We start from the raw sequence: 12,254 nt of genomic DNA on the forward strand, positions 1-12,254 counted from the left end.
TTTTTTTTTTTTTTTTTGGCTCTTAAATACTGCTTTTTCTGCATTCTTGATAGTTTGCCTATTTATTTTCTCCTTCCCACCTACTGTTTCTGAAAATGTGAGAGAATTTCAATCTGGTTTCCATGGAAATGCTTTTGCGCGTGAAGCTTCTGTTTTGTATTGTATGTTTTTGACATTTTTGGCACCTCTAGGTAATTGCATGGCTTGGCTTTTGTATGGGCTGCATTTTGGTTTAATCATTTGCAGGAGGTGTGGTAGAGATCATAGTCACCTTCCCAGCTAACGGGAATGTGTTAGAACTTTGACTAAAGTTCTGGCAAGGTATTCTTAAAGTACTGTCCTTAATGAACATGTTCTTTTAGTGATGTTAATAGAATGTTTGTTTTAACGTTATCTGGTCTTTAATACTATTCTCAAAACATTACAAAAAGGTTCATGGAACTTTTCTCAAAAAAAAAAAAAAAGTTTAACCGGTTTCAGAATGTTCAGAGAACAATTAAAGGTTCGCGAAATTATAGAATGTGAATAAATGTCTCCTCAACATTTGCCTAACCAAACTGGACATTTTGAAAACATGAAACAAATTTGAAACATGACAGTTAATCATTTTTAACTTTATGAATAAATGTGTATTCTATGTCAATCAGTCACACATTCTTCCAGTTTAAACTGTAAGGATTAAAAAAAACAATAAATCACTCTACCACACACAAAGTCCCACATACATTTATTGCCCTTGCTCAACAAATTAGGTGACATCTCTTAATTAAAAATTTATGGTTTCAGTTAAACTCTGCTGCAAACAGATCAAGTTCCATCACAAATGTCAAAGCAACACCGTAAAACACAACTTTGCCTGTGTGGGGCGATAACTGTGGGCCAGACCACACACTGTGAGCTCTGTATTGTTTATGGGCGGGAGGGCTTGCTCTGTTAACTATGGTATTAATCATGAATCTCTGAACAAAGTTAGTGTTACATTAGTCTACTGAGATTTTCAATCTCGTTCGAAAAAATGCGTTTAGTCATGGTTATTGACAGTTAGCCTCGACTGACATTCCCTGCTCATGATTAGCTGTTCTTTTTACCACTAGGGGGCAGTGTTTCTTAAGAGATTTTAAACGCTGTGTTGCCTGAATGACTTTGAGCAAACATTTCTAAAAGCTGCTTGTTCTGCAGACTGTAATTATCAAATCAGGACAACTATAACTCCAGGAATTAGCTGCTTGTTAGTAAATATAAGGTTAGTGGATTGGCACAGAGGGGTATGAGAGCATTGTTATTATCCAGATCTGTTTTTCTTGTTGTGTTGCCCAGACTGCAATTATCACACTGAGAATTTTATCATAGCTACATTCAATTCAACACTCTTTTCAAACTGTTATTGCACATATAGTACAGTTTTTCATATATGTTTGACCTATACACACAAAAAAAAAACTATTCTTGTTAAGTTTATTACTAAAACTGACAGCTGTGGTTGCTATAAATTTCCTGTAAAAACTGTGGCAGTGTTTCCAGAATTACAGGATGGCATATTGGTGCCTGTATATTTTACAACTTTTACAGCTGTATATTTTAATATACAGTGTATACAGCAGTGTATACAGCTGTAAGTGACTTAATGTTACTATACCAATCTATTTGAACTACCAAAATCTCCTTTGTAGCTACTTCAGAATGTACTTATAGCCACCATTATAATACAGATGATACAATAAAAAATACCACGTTGAATCAGTTCATTATAAATGGGTTGTTCATAAAACACAGCCAATACTCATATATTCAGTATATTCATATATTTAATACTCATTAACAGGGTCATACAAACAATGACAAAACAACATCAGGGTAACACACGGCACTAAAATAATACTATAAACGTTAACTAAATAACAAAACATGTAACGTGAAATACTCACATTATATTATGTACAACAAAACTAAGAAGCAAAGCTATTTATATTAAATGTAACGAGGCATGACTTTTCACACAGACTTTTTAATGTTTACCATTTAAACTATGTGGTAATTCATCAACCGTGGCAGTGTTTTATAGTAAAATGACATGTAATTCAATATTAAACAATTTATTTATTTAACAAATTTGGTAAGGAAAGGTACAGGTAAACCAAGTTACAGTTAGCATTTTTACAACAGTATAAATTACTTTTCATAATTTGACATAAAGAACCTAATAAATTCAAAGCAATAAAAAATTGGCAAGGTAAAAAGACTCCTTAAAGCATTCAATATTATTCTTAGTATACACTTGTCTTCTTGGTAACTGGTATTAGCACCAAACATCCTCCATTTTAGTTCCTCTGAGTTTGCAGTGTTTCTCCCATTCATGTTGTCACAGAAAACCTTTTAATTTCCAGCAGCCTGGGTGGCAGAGTTCAGCAGCTCCACAATCCATGCAAGCATTACCTCATTGGTAGCACGCTTGCTTTCTTACCCCTGTGCAATGAGCAGTTCTTCAATATTATTTAGGTCCTCGATGCAAGCAGAACCAATAAACTGAGAAAGAAATGTCTTGCTATCTATTTTGGCAAGAACATGAGTTATAGTTTGAATTGGCTGATATAAGATATTTAAGGGAAAGAAATATTGAAAGGGAAGTTAAAATAACAGGAAATCTCTTTTATCATGTGTAAATGGGAGGTGGAAATGATCCTCACAATCCCTCATGTTGCTTGGTATGCTAAGTTTGATTTATATGGTTGTTTGGGAGTGAACAACAGCATCAGAAATAGTTTGGTTGAGTGTGTTTTAAATCTAATCTTTATGAGAAGGCCTGCGTTTTTTTCCTATCCTTTTAGAGGTACACTTTGTACACACAGCAGTTGTGGGGCTGAAACTAACGTATGTACCATATGTAACATATTTGCATATATCAATTTCATAAACTCTGTTGCAGGACAGTTAATTTATATATATATATATATATATATATATATATATATATATATATATATATATATATATAAATCTTATTTAAAAGTCACATTTACCTAAAAGAAAGTATATCAAGGTTTACTTGATCTATTCTTATACTTAATACTGTGTATTTATAAAAGTAAAATGAATAAACTATTATACAAATTGACAGTGAACTGTGTAAATGTATTTACCAAAAAAAAAAAAAAAAAAATATATATATATATATATATATATATATATATATATATATATATATATATATATATATATATATATATATATATATATATATATATATATATATATATTATTTTGGGAGAACAATCCCTTTTAAGACCTCAATAGAGTTAGAAGTGGGAAGGTCTTCTCTAGACCTTTTCCATGATCTCAAACCCACAGTGACCCTTGAAGTTCTCCCACATTGTTTCATTAATTTTTCATCACTTTTTTTCTCTCTCTCCAATTTTGAATGACAACCTTAAAGCTGCCTACTGGGTCATGCCGGTCCATTCATTTTAACACCTAACATCACAAGCTCAATCTATCGCATCCCTCAGAGAAGCTCGGCCCCTTCTCATACACTTCTGACTCAGGCATTTGGGAATCTAAGACTCTTCCCAGGCCGAGGGCCAGAAATATCTAATCTGTGATCATTTGAGCAGGTTATGACCTGTATTCATCAGAGCGAGGGTGGGTAGGCTGGAAGTTCAGCAAGGCGAATATAATTTATGAGCAAGATGCAACCCATACTATTTTAATGTAGTACTTTCTCATGATATAGCATAACTTCAGGGCCAATATTAGTTCATTTGAGGTCTGTGAGACCATGACACTGTGGATGTGAGTTTGAGAGAAGATGCAATAACATCTTTTGAATTGTAATATGCTAAAAACCAGAGACTGTAGTTTAATTCTCTATACTGTCTTACCTCTATCATTGTTTCTTTCCTTTCCCCCTAAAGCATTTCCTTGGGGATTTATCTAGGAATTTGTGTCCCGTTGTACCTGGCTCCTTCCTCTAATGATCATTTCTTTCATCCATCATTATTTAAATTAGATTTTTGTATTTTTATTGATAACTGTCACTGATTTACACATCATTGGTGGTGGTATTCATATCTAGTGATGAAGCTAAAGTGTTTTTTGCATGCATTTATATTGTCTCCACTCCTGGTCACCATTTCTAAACAATTAGAATGTCACTTTAAACAATATGATCTGATTTATCAAATGTAAGTGCTTTGCCTGACAAGCGGCTGGCCGAATTTATTATGTATTAAAATAGCATTTAACAATAACACATGAAGTTATAATATTGGAGACTGTGTAAATTCTACTTGGTCTATGAATGAACTGATATCTTTAAGGGTATTTTCTACCGTTAATCTAGGATATTCTACCGTTTCGAGGCTGCTTGGGATTCATCCATGCACAACTCTTTGCTGCTTAACCGTGTCACTCCTAATGGAGAGAAAATCTACATGACTCTGTCTGCTTACCTGGAGGTAACCAAGGCCCTTCACTTATTTATATGGGGGGTGAGAAGTTCATTTGGGAGAGTTACAGACCTACATGATTTAGTTCCAGCTAATTTAATGAACCAAACAGCCCACAGCGTTTGTAATGGTTGAATCAAGTACATATGTGGAAAAAGAGGCAAATAGCAGTAAACTTTGAGGATCTATAGAGTGCAACAGTGCTTGCCTACTTTTAGTAGTGGCCCTGATTCTGTGAATTATTTTTCCTATTCACTTTCCACAGACATGACATAAAAAATAAAAATAAATGAAAAACTTGAATAAAGAATTCTATGATGTTATGAACCAAAGCGGCTCCTAGGTTAGTCAAAACATTACTGATTATTGATTTAAAGCAAGTAAGTCTTTGAAAATAATATAAGATAATATAAGATCAGATAAAAGGACATTACTTGATAAAAGATTCAGTAAAACATTACAAATGATGCAATCAGTGGTGACTGATTATGAGTATAGAAACTATCTACTTGTAGTTTCTTAGAAAATATTCAATTAACTTACTTATTTTACAGATACATCATATACAGTGCCATCAATAAACAGCATTGTAGGTCTATTATATATAAGTTCCCATTCAAAATCAATTCACCTTTTGGGACCTGCCTGTTGCACTATAGATGTTGTTGTTCTCAATCAAGCTATGGTTATTTAAAGCACCATTTTAAATTGAAAGGCTTACAATGGTTCGCTCTTCCCAGATGGAGAACTGCACACAGCCCACAGTGATAACCAAAGACTTATGCATGGTGTTCTACTCGAGAGACGCCAAGGTCCCAGCATCTCGCTCCATCAGGAACCTCTTCAGCAGTGGCACCTTGAGGCCATCTGAAGGGTACAGCTGCTTCATATCACCACACAAGTCCTTTGCAATGTTGCTCTTGTAATTTAAGATACCATATTTGTTGTTTTTACATTTAGAAACCGTGTAACTGGTGTGTATGAGCTCAGCCTGTGCCACCTGGCTGATGCAGGGAGCCCAGGTAAGACAGCAGTTACCTCGTGTGTGTTTCACTGAGGATTTATGGGATGCTGGGCAATTTCGATTTTAGGGGGTTCTGCTGTTGAAATGACACCTGAATGTGCAGGAATGCAAAGACGGCGTAGGAGGGTGCTGGATACGACGGTGGCATATGTGCGAGGGGAGGAGAACCTGGCTGGCTGGAGACCCCGCAGTGACAGCCTCATCCTGGACCATCAGTGGGAGTTGGAGAAAATGAGCCTCCTGCAGGAGGTGAGAACATCTTGTTATATTGGTTTTAATGTGATACAGAATGACAAGAATGTGTCATAGCAGCTCTGCTGAGAGGATCTGAGGACTCATTTCCTTCTGTTAGGTGGAGAAAACCAGACACTACCTCCTCCTCAGGGAGAAGCTGGAGTCCACCCTGCTGCTGGGCCAGGAGTCGCTGCTGTCCTGCGGGAGTGAAGATCTAACCGAGTCCTCTTCCCCATCCACCCACCTGGGCCTGGGCCACAACCCTTGCCCCGGCCCTGACACCCCCAGTGAGAGGCAGAAGGAGCTGGCTGCAAAGGTGAATCAGTGACTAACATGAAATGATATCTAAAATTATAATAAGTATACACAATTATCTCTTATATTTTGTAAAATATGTTTTGCAATTCTTTCCTAAATTTTGGCCCGCCATATTTTTAAATATAATTTTTATATATTTTACAGTATGTTTACTATTACAATATTTTTATTTAATAGTTTTTTTTTAAACTATTTTTTATAAAATAAAAAATAAATAAAAAATCGATGTATAATTTGCCATTATAAAAATCTAAACATTTGAAATACTCAAAAAAAAAGAATATGATATTGTTAAAAATTCTGAAATTCACTTTTGCAATCTTGTTCTCATATCACCTTTGTCACCAAACCACTTTTAAAGTGGTAATTCTATTTTATACTTGATCTACTATACATTTCTGTAATGTTCAAAATAATTCATAAACAGTGATCAATTCAGGAAATCATGAAAAAAAAGTTCTTGTCAGTAGATTTAACATTCCCTTCTCTGTTTGTCCCAACAGTGTCTTCGTTTGCTCAACCACACCTTTAACAGGGACTACAGCCATGTGTGTGTTAGCGCCAGTGAGAGCAAGGTGAAGATGCTATTTAGAATAATTTACACTATTTACATTTTTTCCTTCTGTCAGCTATCATATGATACAGTAAGATGATTTTAAGAGCTCAGACCGCTGAGAATATACTGCCTTAAAAAACGTTCAGGTTTCTGAAAACATAAGACAAGCATTTTTACTATTGTTACAGAAATGTTTGTGTGAAGGTGTATAGTGACTGTTTTCTCGGTTGTGGTTTGTTGTAGTTGAGCCAGATGTCAGTAACTCTTTTGAAAGACTCTGCCTCGGTGTGTGCTGAAAACACCCTCACCCCGTCCTCCACATGCCCCTCATTGGTGGAGGGACGCTACGGCCACAACGCTGAACTCAGGTCAGTACTTACAGTACAGTACAAACCAATTGGAATTGAAAAAAACAACATTTCTAAGCCTGCCATTGATCAGAATGACAGATGGCCCCGTTCTAAATTCATGCTTTTGATAAAGCTAATGCATCAAGTTAGTTTGAGAATCAACCTGTAAATGGAAGGGTTAGTTCACCCAAAAATAATAATTCTGTCATTAAGTAATCACCCTCATGTTGTTCCAAACACATAAGAAAACACAAATTAAGATATTTTTGATGAAATCCAAGAGCTTTCTGACCCTGCACAGACAGCAAAGCAACTGACAGGTTAAAGGCCCAGAAAGGTAGTAAGGACATCGTTAAAATAGTCCATGTGATACCGGTGGTTCAACTATAATGTTATGGAGTTGCAAAATGACTTTTTGTGTGCAAAGAAAACAAACATGACAACTTTATTCAGCAAATTTCTTCATTAGCGAGACTAGCATGAAGCAGTAATACTCTCATGAACGAGCGGTGAAGACTGACACAGAAGAGAAGACATTTTTTAATAACTTCGTTATTATAGTTTTCTCCGTGCACTAAAAATATTCCCGTAGCTTCATAGGATTAAGGTTGAACCACACTGATCTCACATGGACTATTTAAACAATGTCCTTACGAACTAACGTCTTAAGAGCTTGGACATTCGTGTGAGTAAGAATTTTAATTTCTGGGTGAACTATCGCCTTAAAATAGGAGAAATTATTTAACATTAAGAAAAACCATTACATGTTTTTAAATATGTCTGCCAAATATTGTTCCAAATGAAATGCTATCAAACTAATAGTTGCATCTATATTCGTATTGCTCAAATGCGCAGACCCCCAACACCTCGATCTCGTGCTGTCAGCCCCATCCCTGACTCTGAAACAGAGGGCAAAAAGTCTCCTCATGAATCCAAATCAAGAACCCACACTTTTGTGCCAGACATTCAGGAAATCCGTGTCAGGTAAAAACGATGTTATGATACATTTGCCTGAATATGAAATTTAAGATTTAAGGAATTTGCATCTTAGGCAGTTACCCTATCTTATTGTTGCAGCCCAATTGTGTCAAAGAAAGGTTATTTGCACTTCCTGGAGCCCCACAGTAATGGCTGGGTTAAGAGATATGTGGTGGTGCGCCGGCCTTATGTCTACATCTACAACACAGAGAGAGACACAGTGGAAAGGGCCATTCTTAACCTGTCCTCGGCACAAGTGGAGTACAGCGAAGACCAGCAGGCCATGCTGAAGGTGAAACATCTACAATTATATATTCTTTTATTTTTGAAACAGTCAGTCTCTTCCAAAACAACACATTGTGAGTAAACCGACTATTTATAAAGTGTATTTCGCCTTCTGAATACCAGGAGGCCATGCTGTAGGTGAAACATCTACAAATATACATATTTTCCTATTCTATTCAATTTTATTGTTTTTTTAAGTCAATCACTGTTAAGGGATCTTATTGTGAGAAAATCTCCTGTTTATAGACTGAACTGTAAACCAGTGTCTGAATGCCAGGAGACCATGCTGAAAGTGGAACTTTTTACATTTTTAGTTTATTTTATTCCAAGGCAACACATTTTCAGTAAATCGACTGTTTATAGGCTGAACTAATTGAATGTCTGTCTAAACTGCAGACCCCCTTCACATTTGCGGTATGCACAGAGCATCGTGGGATACTCCTTCAAGCCAGTAATGACAAGGAGATGCATGACTGGCTGTATGCCTTTAACCCTCTGCTTGCTGGATCTATCAGGTACAGTAAAGCACATATCTAAGCCTTTTAAAGACCTGTCATACCAGTATTTATTCGACTTTTCCTTCTTATCAGGTCTAAACTGTCTAGAAGAAGAGCCGGGCAGATGAGGTTTTGAGCCCACCAACTCTTCGAGGACAAAAAAAACACAAAGGACTAACCTTGTAAATAAGATCTACTGACAGATCCCCCAGTTTCTGTGCTTAATCAACCCCCTGACCCTCTGTTTCCTTCATGTGTGTACCTGCACCTGCCCACACTAGCACCAACTGTGCACCTGTATCTTAAAGGCCCCTTTGTTGTGCATCTACTGTGGCCTAAATATTCAACTTATAGCACCAAGAGAACAGGCTAACTACTTTATTGGGGTAGAGATAGTATGCTTATGTAGTCTTCAGCAACATTTTAGAAAGCTGGCGATGGGAATTTCTCATTCTGAAGCTGTCAACTCATGCAAACACATCTGAATTAGTTATGGTGAAGAGTGACGTCCACATCTTGGGTTTATGGGAAAGTGGATCACACGGCCTTGGGTTACTCCATGGGTTTAAAGTGATAAAACTGCTCAGTATTTAAATCAGCAGACCATATGTTTATTCATCTCTTGGCTATGGATGATAGAATTGATCAATGATACGCAGTTCTTAGCGAGGAGCAGATGAATCACATCATATTATGCACTTACTCTCTTTAAGTGCAGTTGTTGGACACGATACAACCCATCATAAATACTCATATACCTTAATGTTTCCCTCCTATGGCCTTGAAATGCATAAAGTTTTCAAAATAACCAGGATGCATTAGAGAAAATTTGGATAAGGAAAATGTTTGCATTCTCATGTCTCTGTATGAGAACAATTATAAAGATTGGCCTATTTTTGTTGGAGTACTGGTCAGTAGATTTATCTCAAATGTACCATAAGCCAGTCTAATATTTTATATATAAAGAATCAGTATCCCCAAATGATCTTATATCTGTCTAATTTATTTTTAAAATTTCTATTAAAGTTCTATCTTGTTAGGTATTTATTTAACATGTTTTTATTTATTTCAGCGTGTATTTATTGACAAAGACTGTAATGTTTTTGAAGAAGTACAGTGCAATTTCTGCATATGGCACTTTTTTATCACAAGATTATTGACCGCACTGCTCTCATTTCCCCCGACACAGCGAAATGCATTTTGGGAACAGGTTAGAAGTGAATAGCTGGGATAGCTGCTATTACATGTAGATTACTTGAATTTAACTTTTTAGATATGTTAACCAGGTATGGTTAAGAAAACAAACATGCTTTTTGCTAAATTTATCAGGTTGAGTAAAATCATCATCCTTGCCCAGACTCCTAAATGAGTGTTTGTACAGTGGTCAGTTTTGGAAAATGAGAGGTTTAGAAGTATGTTAGAACAAATGAAATGTACAGTACTGATGAGTGATGAGATATGATTTGGTTCGGTTTTTGTTTTACAATTTCCATCGTCTTAATCCCTGTGCACTTCTTTAACAGGGTGAATGTCCACTCATTGCTACCACCCTTTCACTTTGTGTGTAATCATTCCCGTGCACAGGCAAAAACAGTTATAGTTTTGAATTTGCATATTTAGTTGCATATTGCACTTGCCCTACATTTGACTAGGTTTGAGATTTCTAAGCGTATCTAAATGGTGTAAATCAATTTTCTTAATTGATTTCACTTAAAAATGAACAAAAGAGATATATTTCTTCTGCCAGAAAAAAATAAAAAAACATCATCATGGACTCTAGAAAAAAGCCCTGCTGCTGTCATTGTTCCAAGCATTGTTCTGACAGGCTTTTACATGCAACACAATACAGTTTAAATTCCATTTTCTGGTTTTGAAGTCATCTCAGGTATGATTGTTCTGCTTAATGTCAAAAGGCTTAGGCTGTGCAAACCCCATCAAACAGGCAACCGTCTGTGTTGAAAGTGCTGACAGCTTTTTAACTTCAGCCAAATTATTGTTTTTGGAATATGAAACCACATTTTTGAGTTGCATAAGTTATATAATAGCAACAGCTGTGATTTAAACACGGTTCTGTGGGTCAGACCTTTACTTAGGCAGTCACTGCAGCATTATCATTAGACCATAAGGCTTATAATGTGGTTTGGGATGATCCTGTAGGTTACCTAAAACGAGCTTTTCCTCCATACCTGCATATTTAGAGTGCAGATTAAATTTGCAAACCTGAGGTTCCTCCAGGGCAGGATTCAGGCATATCCACATGACTGAGGCCAGCCAACCTTCAGCACATGCTGAGTATAGCAAGAATCTGACGCTGAACTAACCTTTATTGAAAGCCTTGATCTGTATATGAATAAACGTCAAAGATCAACATTTCTATTTCCATAAAGTGGATTTCAGTTTTTATGAAAAAGTGAAGTTCTGCTTGTTTGTAAATGCAGAAAGCATATCCTAAAGGGATTCTCAATGCCTGAAGGTTCTCTGTTTATGAAAAATAGTTAATGCACTTTTTTTGCAATTTCCATGTGTATAACTCACTTCACTTTCATGAGCAGAGTAATATAAGCAATGCCACTACTTTTAGAAAAAAAGTGTGCATGTTAACAGTAATAGCAGGTGCATTTTTGAAAAAAGTGAATATAAATTTATTTAAAAATCTAGAGTTAAAAGAATCACTTTCAGTTTGAGTATGCAAGCAAATGTGTATTGTCTTGACTGTTTTTTGTCTGTGCACCTTGTAGAAAGTAATGCGGAGTGCTGAATGGTATTCTTAATGTAATAGCCTGTGCTGTACCATTTCTACAAGCAATTTGTTTGTTTCAAGGCTTAAAACATTGCATTCATTTGACCATCTCCCAAAATGAAAGAATTAATCAGTTCTCATAATCAACACCAAATATTTGTGTGCTTCCATTTTCCTCGTATGCACTCCATTCATAAACATTTTTTTTCTGTCGTTTTCTCTGTTTTACTTGCCTTGTATATAAACATGATTGCTGTGAATGGTGTAATATGCAGTTGTAACAGGTTTGTATCATCTTCAATGGGCAGTAGTTTAATGTCTCTTTCTGAGTGTTGGAATTATGAGTCAAATGTTTGTGTACACTTAACACATCGTCAGATATGAAATAAATGTGGAACTTATGCAACACTATGAATAACTTTTGTGTGTGATTCAAGTCATTATTTTATGCATGAGAAAATAGAAAATCTCAAGTTGAACGTATCCCTAATTTTATACATAAAACGTATGGAAGCCTCTTTGCATCATGTAAAAAAAAATAAAAAAAATAAAACTGGTACATTTTGGCGACTCCTTATTTCACAATTCTGACTAAAATTGTATGTCACATTTACAAGATAACATCTCAAAATATTTTGTCTTCTCAAAATTTTCTAAGTTTACATCTCATAATTCATATGTTTTCTGTTGGAATTCTGGGGGGGGGGGGGGGTATAACTGATTTTGTCAATGCAAACAAAAATTCAGAATTGTGAAATAAAGTGTCTTTTATTTTTGTATTCCTTGCAAGCTTTTATTGCGTTACAAGTTTCCATAAAAATATAGGCCTC

At 35.7% G+C, this 12,254-nt stretch overlaps 1 protein-coding gene across 11 annotated transcripts in view; it reads left to right on the forward strand.

Annotated features, from left to right (window-relative positions):
• kif1aa (kinesin family member 1Aa) overlaps positions 1–11,842 on the forward strand; it is a 56,473-nt gene extending 44,631 nt beyond the window's left edge. For all 11 annotated transcript variants that reach the window (XM_026263903.1, XM_026263914.1, XM_026263907.1 and 8 more), the window contains 11 exons: positions 4,337–4,451; positions 5,183–5,316; positions 5,403–5,464; positions 5,570–5,715; positions 5,819–6,016; positions 6,522–6,593; positions 6,818–6,942; positions 7,780–7,908; positions 8,002–8,194; positions 8,584–8,702; positions 8,778–11,842. In XM_026263903.1, coding sequence (XP_026119688.1) covers positions 4,337–4,451; positions 5,183–5,316; positions 5,403–5,464; positions 5,570–5,715; positions 5,819–6,016; positions 6,522–6,593; positions 6,818–6,942; positions 7,780–7,908; positions 8,002–8,194; positions 8,584–8,702; positions 8,778–8,820 — 1,336 coding nt within the window. In that variant the 3' untranslated portion in view covers positions 8,821–11,842. The remainder of the gene's footprint in view (positions 1–4,336; positions 4,452–5,182; positions 5,317–5,402; positions 5,465–5,569; positions 5,716–5,818; positions 6,017–6,521; positions 6,594–6,817; positions 6,943–7,779; positions 7,909–8,001; positions 8,195–8,583; positions 8,703–8,777) is intronic.
• The last annotated feature ends 412 nt before the right edge of the window (positions 11,843–12,254 follow it).

Source organism: Carassius auratus, chromosome 6 (assembly GCF_003368295.1).
Source record: "Carassius auratus strain Wakin chromosome 6, ASM336829v1, whole genome shotgun sequence".
Lineage (NCBI taxonomy): Eukaryota > Metazoa > Chordata > Actinopteri > Cypriniformes > Cyprinidae > Carassius > Carassius auratus.